Source organism: Alligator mississippiensis, chromosome 2 (genome assembly GCF_030867095.1).
Source record: "Alligator mississippiensis isolate rAllMis1 chromosome 2, rAllMis1, whole genome shotgun sequence".
Lineage (NCBI taxonomy): Eukaryota > Metazoa > Chordata > Crocodylia > Alligatoridae > Alligator > Alligator mississippiensis.
Window position 1 is genome coordinate 278562488 of NC_081825.1, and position 21286 is coordinate 278583773.

Here is a 21286-nt window from a genome sequence, read left to right on the forward strand (position 1 = left end):
GTGGATATAACCTATAAAAATCCCTCTTTTTTAACCCTGCTACTTCAGGTCCAGCTGCATCTTGCTTTTCTGTCGTAGGCTCTTGCCAACCCTTGGACCCATCCAGTCCCTCACTGAAATTTTAGCCATATTCCCAATTTTCAAATACCTTTGGTATTCCTGTATTGCAGATACAACACTGTCCACATGTGGCTGTACATCCTGTGGAAACTGGAACAGCTTGTTAAGCTGAGCCTTCAGCCTCTCAACCTTTGGCTCCTCTGTGGCAAGAGCTGCTCGTGTTGCCTTAACCATAAAAGTAGCAGTCAGTTTAAATCACAAGCACAAAAATCAGAGCATGAAATATACTGACTGGGCTGACTCTTGAAATGGTTAATCTGCCTTCTGTGAGCAGATACATAAATGCATCAGATTCAACTGTCCCTGTACAATTTAATGAAGAGCTATGAACATCTTTTGGATATGTGTTATTTTGGAAAACTTCCACATCACATCCTTTAGTGAGTCTGTGATATGCACAACTCACTCTCTAATGTGTGTCAGCGGTCAACAAAGCCACATGCCTTAGTTCCATGCTTGGATTGCATGACTTGAGTAGCACTTTGGATGCCACCATGATCCATTCTGCAGGCACTAACAAACTTCTCTTCCACAGGCAGTTATAAAACAGAAATTATAGAGTTAGATATGGAACTTGGGGAGCAGGGGGGAGGGAAGGGTGTGAATATGACTGGATGGAATCAGTTGTATTTAGTGCATGTCTGCAAATATTCTTTCCCTACTATTTGCACGATTCTTGTTAAATACAGCATATTAAAAAGCATTTGGGTTAATAATAAAAGATATTATGCAGAAATAAACATGATGATAGATACATGAACTTTACAGCTGTTTAAAGAAACACAATGACAATGATTGTTTCATATTCCATATGCAGAGAACCTCTTCTCATGCCGTCTGGCTTTTTAAGCAGTTCAATTTTTAAAAAAATATAACATTTCTACTACCAGAAACTTGAAATTATAAATGTGCTAGTACAAACACACATGTATGCACATGCACACACACTTTATTTCAGTGGGACTATTTATAGAGTAAGAAGACATCTGGAGAGGAGCCAGCAATCTGATTGCCAGAACTACAGAGAATCAGAGTGTAGAAAATGTGAAGTGGAGACCATAGAATTATTGGGTCTATTGTCTCCATTCAAGTTTCTTTATTTATGTTCACGTTCTGGCCTCCTCTCCAAACTATTTTGGTATCATCCAGTAGTGCATTAAGTGATCATGTGTAATACTTGTGGTTGGTGATAAATATTCAGTTAGTCAAGTATGCTAACTACACTTTTTATCTGTTGTGTTTAACCTTCTTCATTGCAACTTACCATGCACTTTCTCCACAGGATCAATAACTCCTCTTCATTCTTTGCCCTCTCCCTTGGCTTCAGGTCACTTTCAAGCCTTTGTATCCCCTTTCTGAATTCACTAACCTCTGCTTCTAACTCTCTGACTTGGGACTGATAGGCACTTTTTGACTGGAAGAACTTATGCAATCTCTCCTGTTCCTCGCTACACATTAGTTTCAACTTCTCCAAGGCTTTCCTCAACTCCTCCAGCTCGTCCTTCATCTTCTCAGCCCCTAGAGGGGAGGTATTCTGGATGACACCTATAGACTGAACTTCCAGGCTTTGCAGTTCCTTTTCACCGCTCTTAACATCTTCGGCAATGGCCTGTAGTAAGAAGAAGGTCAGGGAATGTTACTGGGAAAGGGGATAAGGGAAGGCATTTGGCAATATTCACTTCCTATAGTTATTTGTATTTTCTTCTACAATTATTATTTCAAGGCCTATCATTTATAGAGTGGCTAGCTTCCAAATTTGATATACCTATTTGTAATTTGTAGCATATGCATTATGTAGCCCAGGGGTGGGCAAAATGCAGCCCGCGGGCTGGATGCGGTCCACCAGGCCATTCTATCTGGCCCACGGGACCCCTAAAAACTTAGAAAATTAATATTTATCTGCTCCTGGCTGCCTGTCATGTGGCCCTCAATGGCTTGCCAAAACTCTGTGAGCGGCCCTCCACACAAAATAACTGCTCACCTTTGATGTAGCCATATGCATTATGTCCTCCAAGAACTAGTGGATCTTTTTGAAAATGTGTCCTGATTTTCAAATGTGTTCAGCATTCGTAATTACAACTGAATTCAAGAGTAGCTGCATAAGTCAGGCTATAAAAGCAACTAAAGCTGGTCGGGCCAAACCAAGGCATGAAACACTGGAGACTTTGCCTCTTCTAAAATGACATCATTATTGCTGACCCTAAGGATTTAAATGTCATGAGCGAAGCCCAGCAGAGTCATAAAGATTAGTTTAAAAATAATGAGCTTTTTAAAAATAACAAATTTGATGCTTTTCTATTCACCTTCCAACTTTTGAGCCTATGGTTTGCAACCAGGAGGGACAGAGTTCCAGTTTTTAAATGATGGTTGAGAGGCTCAGATAATCACATGAGGCCTCTGGGAGCTGAGGCTTAAACACCCCCCCCCCCCCCCCCCCAAAAAAAAAATATGATGGGGCAAATATGATAAAATTGTGAGAACTGGCAATGCTGTGGTAATTGTATCAAAGAGCCAGTGGCAGACCTGAAATAATTCGTTTTCCTCAGCACCCTTCTTTAACCACTATAGAATAATTAGTTTTGAATTCTTTTCTTTTAAATATATTACTCTACTAAAGATTCATATGGTTTGAGATACACAAAGAGTAATTTTAGTGTGGAGGATAATGACTCTCCCTCCTCCTAGTATGCATGTATCATTAAAAGGACCTGCAATGCCTTTAGCTTGTTTTCTACTGTTGCTTCTTCAATGCAGCAGTTTAAACTTTCAGTCACACCATTCAGCCACGTTTGAAACTGGTTGACACGGGTGCTGTACTGTTCATGTTCCTTTGTTATCTTCTTAAGCAGTTTCACTCTCTTCTGTAACAAGAAACATCAGCAATGGTAAGGATACAGCTTATCTGTCTTTTCATATTTTGCATTTCTGAGCAAATAACAGTCCATTTCCCTCCATCCACCCATTGCTCAGTCTCTTCAGGAACGCGCAGCTCAGCACAAGGACAAAATATATAAAGCTTTGTCCGACCTTGGCTACGCTGTAGTGTGTCAACATTTAGTCTGTGAACAAAAGACTGAGAGGTCCTGTGTGGTCAGCTTTTAGCTTCCCTTTTCAAAGCTTTGTATTCTTTCACTGAAAGACTGTATTCCCTTTCCATGCATTGCTTTGGAAAGATAAACAGTGTGTTGATCCATGCTCCAAACTGGCAAAAAAATACAGAAGTAAATCTGCTTGATCAGATTGTCCTGGCCAGCCAGGAAGAGAAACACTGACAGGCTGGAGGCATGCAAATTATTTCACAATAAAAAAACAAACAAAACCCAAAACATTTAAACTTAAAGGAAGTAACTAGAGGATCAGAAAGAAATGCAGGGATGGAACTGACCTCAAGAAGTCATGAAGGCTACTCCTCTACAGAGGCAGGATCAGGTATCCCTAGGCTATCCCTTACAGGTGTTTCTCTAGCCCAGGTGTGCTCAACCCCCAGCCTGTGTGTCAAAAGTGGCCTCTGTAGCCATGGCATCTAGCTCACGCAGCTTCTCTTAGGCTAGAAAATTTGGTGGCAATTAATACTGCCGCCCCCACTCCACTAACTAATTCCCAAACCCTGCAGGATCAGGTCAGGGCCAGGCCACCCTCCCCACTGCAATGTAGGGTTCGGGCTGGGCTGCCTCCCATACAGCTGAATTGGGTCCCACTGTACCTGCTGTGTGCCGAATGGGCCCACCAGCCAGACCCAGCCTGTAAATGGACCAGGCACCACCCATCCGGCCCGTGGGGCAAAAAAGCACGAGTACCATTGCTCTAGACTGTTCCTGGAACCTCCCAATGAAAGAGATTCCACAAAACCTCTAGAAAACCTGCTCCCATGCTTCACCAGCCTGGCAGTTAGTAAGATTCTCCTGATATCTAGCCTAAATCTTCTCTGATGCAAATTAAATTTGTTTCTCTTTGTTTATCTCCCAGTGAACAAGGAGAACTTGAGTTACATTATAATCACATTAAAAAAGACAATCCTTCTCTCTCTGCAATATTGTTAGCATCCACTGTAACTTCCAGAGGCTTGACTTTCATTAGCAATTGTAAAATATATTATTAGGTAGCATCTGGCTCTGCACAAGCTGGGAACAGGCTGCAAACATGCAACTCATGCCCCAGTGTAGGGGCCAGACACAGGACTAGAACTTGGGATTTGACTAACCTACAGTGAATGCAAGTCAATGCTGTAGCTTCCCTCCCCATGTACCTGAACATGGCATTGTTCTGTGCAGATCCCTGTACCAAGTTAAAGTAGAACAAACAGCACCAAGGGCCTGAAATCACCATGGCCTAGGGGCATTTTTGCCATCTGTGGCATCCTTCCTTCAGCCATGCCAACAAAAGAGTGGCAGAGCAATCTGAGGGCTTGATGCTGTCTGTACTGCAGAAGCAGCATGTCCCCAGACCGAGGAGTACACCCTACCCAGCTGACTCCACTAACGGGCTCTAGAACCAGGACTCACCAAGTGTCTGCTCCAGGCTCACCCCCAACACCAGGCCAGTGGGCCAGGGAGTAATTACTGGGTACAAACCCAGAGAAACCTAATGGGTGAGCTTTCAGTTCTGGAGCAAGTCAATGGACTTGGGTAGGCAAGGTGTGGGTGGGGTGTGCTCGGGATCTCCAGCACTGATGCCATGGTATAAACAAGCCCTAAGAACCCCTATCCACCAGAGGGTCATCGTTGCTCTGGGTGATCCTCTTAGGGCCAATCCTTCAGCTTCATGGCCAGATCTAGCCAGGGTGCAGTACAAAGTAGCTACATTGCAGTCGAGACTCCAGCCTACCCTAGTAGTCTTTGCACTCTACAGGCAAAATTCAGGTCTCAGTTACACCTATGTAAATCAGAAGTAACTCAACTGACATCGAGGTAGTTGTGCTGTGAGACTGTGGTCATCAGGGCTGTTAGATTGGTGGCTGTCAGGCTGCATCCAACCTGTGAGAAGTTAATGTTCGGCTTGTGGGCTCCCACTCAGTCGTCATTCTCCCCATTGCTCCTGCAGTGGCTGGGTCTGTGGAACAGGTCAGGCATGGCCTGGTGAGCCGGCTGCCTCTGTGGTCATGACACAGGCTCATGCTGCCTGCATGGGGGCACTGGGAGGAGCTCACACTGCTCCCGTAGTGTGGCAAGGATAGAAGAGCTCAGGTTGCCCATACGGCATGGCAGGGGGGCTTGCATTGCCAGTGAAGTAAAGGGGCAGAATTGGCCATCTGGCCCCCACAGTCTGTGAACCAGGGCCCATGCAACCTGCAGATGCTGCAAAACTGGACAGCCCCTCTGTAAGTGATGGGAAGATCTAGCTCAAAGCATACAGGCTTTTTCTTTTGGGTAGTGAGTCACCGCACCCCTAGAGCAGGCCGTCCATTAAGAGGCACAAGCCAGCCTACAGCTGTAGGCAAACACAGGCTTGAGAGAAAAAAATTGTGACTTCAGGTTGAAAATGGCTAAGGTGCATACAGCAAAGCAGCTGATAACTAAACAAAGCCATTAGGGTGTGCAAAGTGGGCCCTATTTGATTTGGATTCAGCCTGAATCAGGGACAGTGATTCAATTTGTTGATTTAGATCACTGTCCCTGATTCAATTTGGCCAAATCCGAATCTGAAGATTCGATGCTGATTCAGAGAATCAGTGATTTGGACACAGCCACAGCTTTAAATGTTTTTTCTACATACCTCAAGGTACCAGGCACAGCTTGTGAACACTGTGATGCTGGGGTGGATGGAGTGTCCCACAGGAGTGCAGGAGGGCCCTCCACTCAGTGCTCAGCGGCGAACCTGTAAGTGGACCAGAAGTACTTCTGGTCCACTTCCGGGTCCGCCGGGGAATGTGCTGGGGCCCCCCCCGCAGCCCCCCAGCTCAGTGATCGCCGTGGGGGGACCCCAGGTGCCCCCCCAGACCCAGGAGGCACCAGTCGATGAGCTGTGAGGGTGTGAGGGGCCCCCTGTGCGCTCTCCGGAGGACCCAGAAGTGGACTGGATGTGCTTCTGGTCCACTTCTGGGTCTGCTGCCAAGCGCGCTGGGGAGCCCCCCACGCTCCTGTGGGACGCTCCATGTGCCCCAGCATCGCAGGATTCACGAGCCACCTGCTACCTTGAGGTATGTAGAAAACACATTTAAAGCTGTGTCTATGTCCAAATTGCCAAATCTTTCCAAGTCTCTCTGAATCAATTCGGAGGGTTCCGATTTGATTTGGAGAGATTAAAGGGCCCTCTGATTTGATTCAGATTTGGAGATTTGGCCACCAAATCGGGCCGAATCTCCACCGAATTGAATCAGGGACCGAAGCTTTGCACAGCCCTAATAGACACATCTTAGGGCATGGAGCAATGTAACGTTTATACCGCTTTAAACAATGTTAAAGCACTACAAAAAACTGAGCAGATAAATGCCATGCAGTGCAATAGTGTACAAACAGGCCAGAATCAACTAAAAATGACCTGGGATGAAACAGAGATCACACTGAAACACTTCACAGGGACACTGTGGCTGGGAGGCAGTTGTACATTATACAGTACTGAAGTGTTACAAACTAAAAACACTTCCCAAAAGTGCAGAATCTGAAGTGCTGTATATGTATGTCTGCCCATCCCCCTGTTGTGACCCAACAGGCCTATATTACCTTGCCAGATTCTGAGGTCAATGAAGCTGTGCAAGGGTTAAGTAGTATTTGCTTGCATCTCTTGCTCCCTGGTACAACTCCATTGATTTCTCTGGAGTCCCTGCAGATTCATATTGGGGTAAATTAAGTCAGAAAAAGCTTGCACATAGCCAGCCAGACCTCTGATTGGTATAATTCGGGACACCTCTACTGACTCCACCACAGTTATGCTGGTTTACACCAGGTGAGGAACTAGCACAGGGTAATGAAATAAAATGAAATATGTCTGGGCCAAAAAGCAGACAATGCAGAAACTTCTGGGAGAGTCAGGATGGAGTATGGTAGGGAGACGAGCAGAATTCTAATTAAAACCTACTCCCGTATCTCACGGTAAAATTAAAAGGATAATTAAAGCTGAAAGGTATAGTCTAAATAAAAGAAGTGGCTTAACCTCTTTCTAGGCCGAGCAGTGAAGCTATCTGTGGCTTGGACATTGCTGCTGAGAATATTTACATCAATCAGGTCATGTGATAAACGACACAGATTTGAACAGACACAACACTGTGCTAGCTGTCAAATGAAAAAGCTGACCACAAGCAGGCTGGAACCCTGCCAAACAGTTAGCAAGGGCTACTTCCTAGTGCAACATTTTAATGATGAGAAAGATGCAGTCAGTTTCTTTATGAGGGAGCAAGGGAAGGAAAATTCATGCTTTCGTTCAGGAGAGATTGGAGATTATCTACTCAAAGAAGTACAGCACATCAAGGAATAATTGCACTGACATAAAAACAAAAGATACAACTTAGGCTTCATGGGAAGGCACAGAGAACTGTGATGAATGCACGCAGCCCTTTAGTTTCATGGACCAGACACTTTATATCTGGTGTGTTAATGCCCAGCTTCCAGTTCCAGCTTCCAAGGGCTAGAGAAGAATTTTCCCAGTGCACTTTCTCTGTTGGCTCCCCACAAAATGGCTCACACAGAGCGTTGGCACAGAAGGTGCACAAGGGTCGTTGTAGGGATGGAGACGGAGGGTGCATCTACACGTGCAATTAATGCTCATTAAAGTGCTCCCAGGCACATGTCTAAACATGTGACCCTGTCAAGAGCAAATTTGCTCCCAATGGGAGCAGTTCAGTCCAGGGCCGCTCCTGCCCCTCTGTCCTGCTCTGCCCCCTTAAAGCAGCCAGGGGGAGCTCCAAGCTCCCCCAGGTGCCAGCCTCGGGCTGGCAGGGGCACAGGGATTCAGGGAGTGGGCGATAGGTGTTTGGAAGCAGGAGACGTGGAGCTTGGGATTGCAGCCTGGCTTAGCAGCACTGACTTGGAGCGATGTCCCGTGCCCAAGTGTGGGAGTAAGCAGCGCCGGAACTGGGGGGGTAAACATGAGGGGAAGCAATGCTGGGACCAGGGGGCAGATGTGCGGGGGAAACAGCATTGGGACTCGGGCGGGGGGGCACAAGGGGGAAGCAGTGCCTTGCACCTCCCCATTGCTCCCCTGGAGCTCTCTGTTCCTTTTACTGCTGTATAGGAAGGATATTTTCTCTTTACCATTTAGACTTGCAGAAGGAGCAGCTGTGTTTAGGCAGGGGAGCTGTTGTTTCCCTTAAACTCCAGGTTTTGTAAAGACCTGTCAGACTGGGCATCTTGAGAACAGAGCCCAATCCTGCACTCATGCAAGCAGTCTAACACCCTATGATGCCAGACTCAAGAACTAGGTTTAAGTTAAGAGAGCTAATGTGAACTGAACTGGTTTGGTTTTGTACTAGCCTAGATTGAGCATATACTGAAATTTCAAATATCACCACTTTTCCTGCTAAACAGGTAAGACAGGATGTCCTCAGAGATTCCTTCTATTCACATCACATTCCTGCTCTTCAGCAATAACCCAAGGAATATAGGTGGGCATGATGAGGGAGGAGGGAGCCAGCTGTCACAACATTTCAACCATGGTAACTAAAAGAAATTCCAGCAAGTGTTCTATTAAGTTTGGAAGTAATCAAGACACTCATAGACACAAGGGGAAAAAAGGATCACCGGAGGAGCAGTGTCATGGCAAAACCATGCGAGAAACGGAATCCAAATACTCAGCCTATGATAGAAAACAACAACTGCACCAGATCTAAAAATGTTTCTGGAGCACCAGTGAAGTCTGCAAGTACCAGTAAACTTCCTCTTGCAGCCAGCTCAGGAATTCAGCTGTCAGCTCCAATTTACATTTAGCCCAGCCTCCCGTCATGAGAGGGGTGGGAGCAGCTCCTTTAAGTCCAAGGCCTCTCTCATTTAGTTGTCCCTTCCATGGTGAGAGGTAGCAGGGTTCCTTTAAACAGCACTATTTATTTCCTGGCATGATTCCCAAGCTTCCTGTAACCTTGGCATTAGCCAGTGATCGCCCCATTTATTTCAATCAAAAAAACTAAAAGCTCTTTAACCCCCTGTCTTGTTCCTCATCTCTTTAAAAAGGGAGATTTCACAACCAGATAACTTTACTTCCTTTCTCCTCTGAGAAGTGGCATTTGTAGGAAAGTCAACTGCTTTTTCTAGAGCTTCAGATAGTTGAAGATGTCATCATGTACTTTACCTAAGGCATCTGGGCCTCATTCTAATCTCATGTAAGCCAGTGTCAATTCACATCAATCAGTGAAGCCATACTGGTGCAAAATCAGTCCAACAGAGGCCTGTCCTAGGGTCCCTATATTTGGATAGCTATTTGAGAGATCATCTATTTGTCCTCTATCACCAAACCACTTACAACAAACAGCCATGGACCAAGAAGAGCAAATATTTGTGAAAAGGAAAGTCACTGAAAATGGCAACCTGGTGCCTTTAACACCGTCATGAGTGTAAAGAGCTAAAACATAACTTTGTTTTGAATGACTAGATTTGCCCTGTGGTCTGACTTTGAATAACTTTCTTTCAGTTCCTCAATAGCTACAAGTGTTCAACTGCAGGAGCCTCAGGTGCAGAATCTGTAATTACATTTCTGGAGGGAGCAGAGATGCGTGCGTAGGGGTGGGGGTGCTGCTTTTTCACAGTTTAAGAGAAAAGGTAATTAAGTTTCTGTTCCTAAAAGAGGCCAGCCTTGTAGACTCCAGGCTTCTGTTTCCCTTACAACCTGCACCGTACAGCGCCCCTCCAAGATGACTAGATGGAGGTAGTTAGCTGTGTTAATCTGAAGTCAGGCAGAAGGCAGGGCAGGGCAGCACCTTAGGGTAACAACAGACATCACCAAGTGAAGTTGATCAGCTGTGGTGGGATGTGTCCTACCACAGTGGAGCTCCTTTATTGGGAAATGTGCTTCCTTTCGCTGGGGATTCCCTGCATTTCTCACTGCCCCATGCCTCTTTGCCAACGTGAGCCTCATGCAGAAGTGGGGGCTGGCAGAGGTTCTGGTATGGGACAGTGTAGACCAGCACGGGATACAGGAAATCTCTGGTGCCCCATGCTTCCACACAGACACTCATGCTGACCACTGCCTCCATGGGGTGGCGTGAGTCCCGGCAAGGAAGCATGGGGCAGCACAGGACCTGGGAAGTTCCTGGCATCATGTGCCTCCATGCTGGCACCCATGCTGGGTCCTGTGCTGACCTCTGCTTCAAGCAGAGGCATGGATTAGAGCAGGTCTTGGTGTGGAAGTTTGGAGCACTGGGAATTTCCTGGGTCCCATACCACCCTGTGGCACAGGACCTGTGCCAACCTGTGCTAGAAGCTGCGCCAACCTGTGCCTTCATGCTGGGACCTGTGCCAACCCATGCCTCTGAGTGAAACATCGGTCAGTGCAGGTCCTAGCATGGGGGGCACGGGCCACTGGGAATTCCTGGGTCCCATGCCTCCATACCAGGATCTGCGCAGACTTTCCTCACTTTTGAAGAAGCACACCTGGAGATCTTGGGCTGGGTCTCCTTATGCAGGGAACCCTCACTTCCCCGCTTACAGAGAGGTGCCCTGAGATTCCCTAGGGCATGTCTCTAAGTAGGGAAAAGCTGGGCAGGCACTCCCCAGGCTTGAGGGGATGAATCCTGCATGGGAATTCCTGGGGTATGCAGGATCGGACCCCTCAAGCCTCCAGAGTACCCACCTGAGGTGGTTGGAGAATGCAGGCTGCTCTGGGATGCCTGTACTCTCCTACGATAAAGCAAATAGATGTCTGCTGCAATAAGGCTGCATTATTTTACACTGCATTTTGCTGCAGCCCCTGACATGGCATGACAGACGGGGTAGAGATGTATTTGGTTGCCATTTGTGCCGCCATAAACATTCTTATCATGGCACAAGCATGATGTCAGGTGACACCTGTTCCTATACTTAGAGACAACCTGGGTGAGAGAGGCAGTTCATGCCTGAACCAGTTAGTTCAGTTAGTTCCTAAGGTGCCACTCTACCCTACCTTCAGTGCTTAAGTTTGACTGATGACTTCTAGGGATAAGAGCATATACCATTTTTCATAACCAGGACAAATCCTTAGTCTGGGTGAAGCAGTAGGAAAGAAGAAGAAAAAGGCAGATGGTTAAATCCATGCAATGGAGTTCAGTTTTATTAATACCAGTCAGTTACTAGTCTCTGGAATCCCTGTTCTGCCTTGAGACCACTCAAAAACCAGAGATGTATCAAGGGAGTACAATCATCTGGATATGCAGGTACTTTTAGGATCAAGATCAGTGGTTCTCAGCTTTTTTGGAATTGAGGCACCCCTCATGGGACTCAAGACACCTCTCCATAATTTTTGTAAATTAAGTGGTACCCAATATTAAAAAAAAAGTATATATTACAGGGCTTACTTCCTTGCAGAAGGGTAGGGATCATCCAGGCAGGGATAAGCTTGACTTTATGCTTATCTGCTGAGCTTATCTGCCCATACCTTGCTTATCTCCTCACTTCTGGAGGCATCTTTTAAATTATTTGATGGCAGCCTAGTGTGTCCTGGCACCATGGTTGAGAATCACTGATCTAGATTATTGAACACACTTACATATGAATCTTTCCTACCCTCCAAAGGCCATGTCCTATCCCATCATTTTCCCAAAGCCATGTCCTATCCCACCGGTTCTGGAAGTAAATAATACCAATCTCATCTCTATCCTTAACCCAAACTAACTGTCAAAGCCACTGACACTAAAAGGTATCAGAGTGTTTTTTGCTCTCTTCTTATATGACCACTAGACTCTTGAGACTGATGCAGATTAGGAACTGAAAATCTTTTGGGTCTCAGGGTTGGCTGCTAATGTTTTTTATATGAGCAAGAACATTTGCTGCCTGCCACTTGGCTGGAAATAAGACAAGTGGCTCCTCATCTGTACTTATAAAGTAGCCTCTTGCCAGTATTCATTGTTGCATTGATGCCTCTGCTCTTCAAATAGTTTACTTAACATGAGTATCATGGTGCAGTCCTTGCTATACTAAAAGACAAGCAAACTTTCACACCTTCCTTATGTTAATACTGTTATTCTCACACATCTTGCTGAGTAAATCTTAGCTCTCACAACAGCGATTTAGGGAGCACTTAACAATGGATGCTACTAGAGACTGGTGAGATCCTAAACATTCTTGTCTTTTATAGTTGTTTTACCTGAGCTATTTCCTTTATTCCTTCATATTCCACCTTCATCTTCTTTTGGACATCCTCATCAACACTTGGGTCACCTATCCTGTTAAACAAGGAAGCTGCTTCCTCCAGGAGCCTTTCCAGCAGGACTGACTGATTTAAGACGTCATTCAGCAGCACCTCAGAGTGGCTCAGCTGCCACTGCTTCTCTTTCAAGCCAAGCTGCAGTTCTATGTCTGGCTCCAAGGTCACCTTCATGTTGTGAACCCACGTGTAAAATTCATCCTGGGCTTTCAAGTATTCATTCCAGTGCAGCCACACCCATTCAATACGGCTGTTGGGGAAAGTGAGGAACATGAGATTCTCCCACGACCAGTGGAGATTATGGCAAGTTTAAGATGCTTAAAAAAATGTCAGCACCGAATGGTCACAATCTCAGGTGGAATAACTTAGCTTAGCTCCTCTGGCTTCAGTGTGTCATGATCCATGTCCCAGCTCCATTCTGCTGTAGGGGGAAACACCCTTTGCCCAGCAAAGATTATGGGCTGGTGCAGTGTGAGGGGACATAGAGCCAAGGCTCCACCTTTTATCTGTTCACCCACCCCAACTATATGCATGGGACCAGCAGCTGCAGCCTAGAGAAGCCTACTTTCTCCCATACCGCTATCTACAATATGGCATTGATGCAGGGAGTGACAGAACTGCATGAGCCAGTCTGACCTGACACATCAAGCACATGCTTTATAGAAAAATAGTATATGTTTCCTACCTGTGACAGTGAGTAATGTATATGGCTGTTTCTTCCCACATGGCCTTAATGTCTTTCAGTTTGGAGAGTACCTTGTGCTTTTCATCCTCACTGATGCAGCGAAGAAGGGCCTCTGCTTTCTTGATAACAAAGTCCATTTTCAGTCGACCTTCAGGCTCCAGTACACATATTTTCTGTTAGGAAGCACAAAATGTAATGTGTTACAAATAGCCTGTGAAAGCAGTTATTGAATTATAAATTTGTTTTTACTTAGGAATCAATAACTCCCTCATGCAGAGCTCCTGTTGAATAAAAAATGAGAACTTTTCCACTGTTATTTTTTAACAATCCTAAAAGATTTAATTAATTAGAGACTTATATACTTCATCTATAAAAAGCAAATAGTTTTTATAGTTCCTCAGAGTCATTTCTATGGAACCCAATTATTTATGTGCCTACTCAGTTCTATAGGACTTGAATACCAACTGCTATAGTTCTATAATATTATATATCTATTGTATGCCTTGTAATTTATTTTTGTGGCAAGAATGTAGAGGCAGCAATATCCATGGGAAACACAGAGCAAAACACATAGGGTAAGGTGTCCCATAGCATGCCACAGGTTATAGACAGAAAGCCATTTGTTGCAAATCCTAGAAGACGTTTTCTCAACTACAAGTCAGAAGAACTTGCAATTATCTAGCAGAATTTCATCTCTGTTACCAAGTTCTTTCCTTGCCCCAAAATCTCTATATCAGATAAGACTATGGCACACACCTCAACACAAACCCTAAGGCAAAGAAATAGAGGTTTAAGGTCCTCTTCCACACTGAGGCATAAACCTAACTACTAGAACGACCATTCTGCACTGCAAACAACCTTAACTCCATCTCAGTAAGAATGTCAGTTTTTCACCATCACCTACCCTATGTTCCCACTACTACAAATGCACAGATCACCAGACTCCCTCTGCCTATTGTCCTGTCTGCACAGTTCAGAGGAAGTCACATGCACTCAGTTTTAGAGGAAGATAAAGCTAAAAGAAAAACATGAAGACACTAAATATCAGAAGCTGCTTATGAAGATTTAGGCCAAGAGACCTGTCCAAAACCATTTTTAAGCCAGTCACAGAGTGTAGAATAAAAGCCAGGTCTTCCCAGTCTTGTGATTTTAACAGAATCATTCTTCTTCCTTTAGGTCTTTCTATATAGCATACTTGACTGTGACATTCTTGAACCATTTGCAATGAATGCCTACTTTATAAAATGAATATAAATCCCTCACCCCAACAAACCCACATACTAAATACAGACTCTTGGAGTGGAGCAGGCAGTATAAGCTACAACCACCAAACAAAAGAAAAACATGGAAATAAATCAATAACTCTCAAGTTCAGATCTTTTTTCATGTTTGAAATGAACTGAAAGCAAAAAGAACTGTTAAGGAAGCTATGGTTGGGCGGGCACTTCAATTTTCCGGACTGTATTTTTTTAATGGTTGCTTTCTTTGGCGGGCATTTTCATTAGCAAATACAGAAAATGAAAACACAGGAAGCAAGCCAACTAGGACAGGGACACTTGGAACTGATGTTTTCATTTGACATAGCCAATGGGTGAATGAGCAAGAAGATTAGATGGAAATGTCAGCCAGATGGCAAGGATGCCATCCAGCCTGCTACAAAGGCAGGATGGGAAGACAAAGAAGGGAAGGGAGAAGCAAGATGAGAAAAGAGTTATTTAACTTTTTTCCTTTTCAGGTGATGGGTTTCCAAAATCCAAACTACAAGTGCCAAAACACAGATTTTCTGTGTGCACTCTGGGGATGCCCACCCCCATTGTAGCCAACAGGCTTCAGTCAGGTCATTTGAAAGCAGGAACAAATTCTCAGTCTGAAACAAAATAAATACTTCATGCCTTTGGGGCTAGTAGGCAAATCTTTCTGGCACCACCAGCTCCACAATGAGTCTCCATGTTAGACCAGGTACGTGATCTAACACCCTTGATGAAAAACCTGGGAAAATAGGACTGGATAGGATATGGCAATTCATACAAAATACCCCAGCACACACACCTGGATTGCAACTCTGTGCTAGCCATGCTATCTCAAATACCAGAAAGAGTCCAAACATGATTACAGGCATAAAGAGACTTTCATATGAAGAGAAATGAGAACTCATCTGCTGCTGCTGTCCCCCTGATTTCCTAGACCCTAATTTCCAAACCCACCTGGAGTGGGGGAAGAAAGAATGGGAGGAGAGAAAAAAGTGCTACCGAGTGTCAGGGAAATGGGTACCCAGAGCAGGGGAAGGCAGTGCAGAGATCACAGGGTTCAGTTAACACAGGCATACATGAATGAAAAGAACTACACAACAGGCTTTGTTTGGGAACAGTAAAGAAGCTCTGCTTACTCTGTTTCTCACTCACTGACTCCTAACTACCTGCTCCCTGAGGGGCCATCTCACAATTCCCTACTCCCTGAGCCTCCTGTTAGGGAGCATCTATACATTATAACTTCTGTCATTAGTTATATCTGCTTCCAGGACTCAAGTCCCTGGCAACTGCTGCCCTGGTGCTGTCTGCCTGCAGGGCTGGGGTGCATGACTACAGCCATCCCTGAAGTGCCAGCTGCATCTCCCAAAAGTCCCTTTTCAAAATCCTAGATCTGCCCATGTATGTGCGGAAAGCAAACTTCCCTATGATTGCAATCAAAGTCAGAAACACTCAGAGAGAATACTTCGCTTGCAAGCTACCAGGTAGGGACCACCTATTTAAAGAACAGGCCAATCATAAGGACAGACATTACACATAAACCAGTTAAAGTGATCAAAAAATGGTTTAAACCTGTAACAGAACAGAAGTTCAGTGCACATAAACCAGTTTCAAAATGGCCAAAACTAGTTTAACATAATCTGGTTGAATGCAGTGTCAGACTTAACTGATTGAGGTCAAACTAGTTTCTGTAACTTCTGTCCCAGACCCCTTCTTGGTTTAAATTAAGTCAGAGTCCCTCAGCATCCCAGCATGCTTTGCAGCCCTGGGCTGGGCTGTGCTGTCTGCTCCAGAGAGCAGGGCTGGCTCCTCCCCTCTGCTGTCTAGCCAGAGCAAGAGCGGGGGGTGTGGCCAGATGCTGACCTGGCATGGCCCCTGAAGGCAAAGAGGGCAGGGAGGGGGTTTATTCCCCTCTTTCCCCTCTCCCCCCCGGGGACTCCATCCGGGGTCTGCCTAGTGGGAGCACAGTAGGCCGTCAGGCATTACCCTCTCATCACTGCTCATGCAGCACGAGGTGTGGTCAGTCCTGGCAGCAGCCTGAAGTGAATGGAGAGATGGACGTGGGTTTAATTTCCCCACAATAGCACGGACCCCAACAGCATGGACCCCAGGCAGGATCTGCCAGGCAGGGGCACAGCAGCCTGTCAGACATTTTGCCCCACTCGCCGTTCAAGCAGCAGGGGGCTTGGCCAGCCCCGGCAGCAACCTGAAACAAACCCCCGCATTTGCTTCAGGCTGCTGCTGGGGCTGCCCACGACCCTTCTGCTCAAGCAACAAGGGGCATGGGTAGGAAATGCCTGGCAGGGTCTGCTTCCCCCTTCCGCCTCCAGGCATACCCTAGCTGGGGACCATATAGGCCAGGATGGGGGTTTAAACCTCTACCCAATCATACTCAGACTGCAGGGGCCTGGCCATGACCCCTCTCAGCTCAGCTTCCCTCCAGCCGAGGGCTTGCACTAGCACCCCCTGGCTTCTGACCTGAGCCACTGCAGACATGTGCTGTATTTCCAGAATCAAAAGTGACTGTCTATTCACCTGCTTGCTGGTTCAATCTATGCAGGTTAGACTAACCTGCAGAGAGTGAATTAATTCAGGCTCGGGCTTTCTGAATGTCTGTATTTAGCCTAAACCATAACAGAAGTAGAAAAGCAACAAGTTAGTGTTGGCCTTCTCTACAGGACTTCTACTGTATCATTGTAATAATGAGTGGGAGAAACAAGATAAATAGGAGTGCCCAGTTCTCTCATAAAACAAGAGAAAGGGAACACTAGGAAACTGAAAGGTAGCACATTTACAGTTAATCAAAAAGAAACACAGGCATTATCATTTTGTCACAAAACGCCAGTAAGAGCAAGAGTTTAGAAGGATTATTAAGGGATCGGCTATTTACAGAAATGAGATCATCTACACTGTTTACACCTATTTAGATCATCTACACTGTTAGATAAGTTGAAGAAGGCACGTGCCTTAAAACTACTAGTGGACACAGCTCAGGAAAAACTATAAGCAGCCTGCTCTACTATGGGGATTGTGGTACCTTTTCCTTTAGCATCTACCACTAGTGTGATCTGACTATGGCAATTTCCTGATGACGGCTGGGTGGTTGTAAATCCTAGAGCACTGTGTGCAACAGCTGAGATCTTATGAAAAGCAAGACTGATGCTACACTTCCAAATATCATATATTTACTCAAATATAAGATGCTTTATTTTCCCTAATCAGCCCTCGCATTCGCATACAAGGGAGCCTCATTAAATACACTGTCTATCATTAAACTGCTGCCAAATGCAGTATGTGCTCAGTAATGGAAACCAGCTATGCAGCTGATTAAATGCAGCTAGCACTGACCATGACTATAAAACACATGGCCCATATTGGGCAAACCTTTTTTTATTTTAAAAATGTTTTCATATTCCAGGTCAAATTAGTCAAATCAGTTCTGAATCCTCTCTATTGAGCAACACTCAATCATTCAAACACTATATGTGGCGCTACAACTGGCAAGTATCTTCCACCCCAGACTTTCCAGCCAGGGGCTTCAGATACTCCCAAATCCATTGGCGGGGATCCTACATGCAGGCCCAAGCCTGGAGGCTTGGAGTTTGGATGCCCTCACATCTTACTTGCCCTTAACCAAAGGCCACAGAAGCAATCTAGGGAGGAGTCCCCTATTTCCATAAAGTAGGTGTGGAACCAAGATCCTCCCAATGGAAGCTAGTCAGTAGGAAGCTAATTACAAGACTCATGGGCAAACCTACTTTTTTTTTTTTTTAAGGAAAATTTTTCATGTTCCAAGCCAAATCAATTCCAAATCTGTGTCATTCAAGAACCATATATGGCCCTACTATTGTTAAACATCCTCTACCCCCACCTGGGTTTTCAGATGTTTCCAAATCATTTGGCGAGCATCCTACATTCAGGCCCAAGGCCAATGGCTTTGGGTGGCCCCGGGGTTCGCTTGCCCTCAGTTATATGGCTGCAGAAGCAAGCTAGGGAGAAGTTTCCCAGTTCCATAAAGTGAGCATAAAGCCAAGTTCTTCCCACTGGAAAGGAAAGTGGGAGGTTAGATATACATTGCCTCCATGGGTACTACCCCATGCCAGAAAAGCAGTTATCTCAAGTGACTAGGAAAACTCCCTTAGCAAACCTACCACAAAAATAGTGTATCATAGAATCATAGAAGTAGGGTCGGAAGGGACCTTGTAGATCTTCAAGTCCGACCCCCTGCCTGGGCAGGAAGAAAACTGGGCTCAAATGACCCCATCCAGCTAGGCATCAAGCCACTTCTTAAAGACCCCCAGGGTAGGAGCCAGCACCACTTCCCTTGAAAGTTGGTTCCAGATCCTTGCTGCCCTAACTGTGTAACCTATCTGAGTAAAATATATAGCAGCGCCCATTGTGCTCAGTCCCCCTCAGTGCTAACTCTTTTCCAGGTCATGGTGAGCCACTACACTGAATACATTTTAACTTCCTTTTTACTCCCATAGCTGAGCTGTGCCTTTCTTTCCCATTTCCAATGATTCCTGTTTCTTCACCATCCTTAAATGTCTGGTAAATATCACCAAATGGGACCCCAAACATTTCACCCAGAATCCCTTTGCTGTCCCCTCTCTCAGCCTGTGTGAGGTGGAGCCGGACCAGGTTGCCCTGTGCCTCTTCTGCATATACATTATTGGAGCATCCCAGGACTTGTGACATGAACATGTGTTTCCAGTCCTAATCTGGGAGTTAATTAGCACATGGATCCTTTCTGGGGTTGTCTGGAGTACACATACTATTGAGTGCTGAGCTATGGGGTCACCATGTCTTTTAAATGCTGTTGACTCTTCCAGGGTCCAGCCCATTGAATTACATGGTAAATCATGAGCCTTCTGGTTTTAGACTAATATCATTTGTAATTTGTACTACTGAACCCCTGGCCCAGCACATCAGGCAGGATCCTGGGATGCGTGGAGTCCAGATTCCCAGAGGTAACAAGGAAGAGTCCAAGATCCCAGCTTACATGGATGACCTGAACATCTTGTGCCAGAATAGGTGTGCAGTAAAAACAGCCCTGTGGCACACGCAGGTTTATGAAGAAGCAGCTGGGGCCAAGCTCAATGTGAGCAAAAGTGCCTTCCTGCCCATGGGCGAGCTCTGGGACCTGGAGTTCCTGGGGATCTTGGTTCCCCACGAGTGGGTCAAGTTCCTTGGGGTGGATTTTAACCCTGACCTGAGCAGAAGGAGGGCCTGGGAGAAAAAGGAGGTCAAGCTGAAGCAGTCGTTGAGTCTGTGGCACACGCGACACCTCTCCATGGTGGTAGCAACACTACATGGTGCTCATGAAGGCAGTGTTGCTACCAGTGCTTCTGTACACTGCACTGGTCTTCCCCTCTCCAAAGCGTATCATTCACAGAATCCAGAGAGTCATGTGCATTTCTTTTTGGGAATCCAGAATGGAGAAGGTGGCAAGAAAGAACCTGTACAAAAAGAAACAGATTGGGGGCAGGGGGATGCCAGACATCCACCTGTTCCTGCAGGCATGGTACATGAGCCAAATCTGCAAGCTGGTGACCAGGTCAGAGTCCAAAACAGCTTGTCTAGTAACATTTTTTGCAGGTCACCTCCTAAGACAGTGGGGGGTGTTCACCCCAACCAACTGGAAACCATGGACCATGGAACACCCCTGGTTCTACAGAGTCCTGAACAATTTCCAGAGCGAGTACAGGCTACAGAAGGAAAGCCCGGTGACTATGACTAACCACAAGAAGATACAGAAAGCAGAGACAGAGACATACTATCAACCGTGAAGATGCTCCCCAAAGACAACTGCCAAGCTGTCTGGAACTGGATCTTCCACAAGGACCTATGAAAGGATCACAGAGACTTGAACTGGCTAATAGCGCACCACACTCTCCCAGTGAGGGCATGGAGACACAGAGAGGGATGAGGAACTGAACCCAGCTTCCCCAGGGAAACCTGTCAAGATGAGAGAGAGACCATCGACCACCTCCTATGGCTCTGTCCCTCTCTTCCCTGGAAAAAGGGAAGCTGGCTCCTGGAGGAGGTGACAGGAATCAGGCTGATGACAAGGGAGGCGGCACTGTATGGACACCTGACTAAACAACAGGGGTCCCAAACAGCTCGCTTTGACAAGTCTGTGTCCTGCATCAGGAGCACCCTGTAGCACATGCAGAAACCTACTGGTGTACAGACACGTGGAGCTTGTGGAAACAGTCTGTGTCAAAATGTTTCTATATGAACTCCAGTCCTACTGCTGGAAAGCGGTGGGAGAGGACAAAGAAGATGTGGCCAACTCCACTTGCAAAAGGGACTCTTGGCAAAGACTATTCAAAGACAGTCCGAGAGGTGGAGTGGTCAGCGATAATGAAGATGACAGCAATACAACTGGGCTTCAAAACAGTGACAATAACAACAGCAGTTTCAGCAGCAGCGGAAGCAACAGTGAGAGTGACAGCACTAAAAACAAAGATAAGGAATAAGCAGACAATGTAAAACCCAACAGTGGAGTGAAAACCAAGGGACTGTGTTATGGAAAGGACTGCGGACTGGTGCATGGGAGTGTGGGGGCACGGATGTGCAGGGATGACCATTGTAATGGGTGTGCAGGCTTTAAATGTGTTTTAAGGTTTGTGTAGAAATGCTTATCCAGGATGCTGTATATATATATAACTATAACTATAATTATAATTATATATATATCAGGGCTGTGTGAAATTTCGATCGCCGTTTCGTTCTGACACTGTTTTGACCAATTTCGAGGTCGAAACACCAAAATTGGAACGAAACAAAGGCTGTCAAAATAGCCTCAAAACAAACAAAGCTTACTGAAACGTTTCGAAAGTCAAAACGTTTCGACCATAGGTTGGGGATGGGAAGTCAGTCCAGCCAGCCTGACTTCCTATCCCCAGCGCAAGAACTGGCAGGGGGTGGGAGATAGCCAAGCTGGGCTGCTTCCTCGACCCCCGTGCAT

The 21286-nt window shown here is 45.8% G+C and overlaps 1 protein-coding gene across 6 annotated transcripts in view; it reads right to left on the reverse strand.

The window, feature by feature from the left end:
• Nucleotides 1-21286, reverse strand: part of SYNE3 (spectrin repeat containing nuclear envelope family member 3) — a 111952-nt gene that overhangs the window by 45285 nt on the left and 45381 nt on the right. For all 6 annotated transcript variants that reach the window (XM_019481628.2, XM_059723200.1, XM_059723199.1 and 3 more), the window contains 5 exons: nucleotides 13067-13239; nucleotides 12322-12631; nucleotides 2829-2981; nucleotides 1385-1729; nucleotides 149-285 (listed from right to left, as the gene is read on the reverse strand). In XM_019481628.2, the coding sequence (XP_019337173.2) occupies nucleotides 149-285; nucleotides 1385-1729; nucleotides 2829-2981; nucleotides 12322-12631; nucleotides 13067-13239 (1118 nt within the window). The remainder of the gene's footprint in view (nucleotides 1-148; nucleotides 286-1384; nucleotides 1730-2828; nucleotides 2982-12321; nucleotides 12632-13066; nucleotides 13240-21286) is intronic.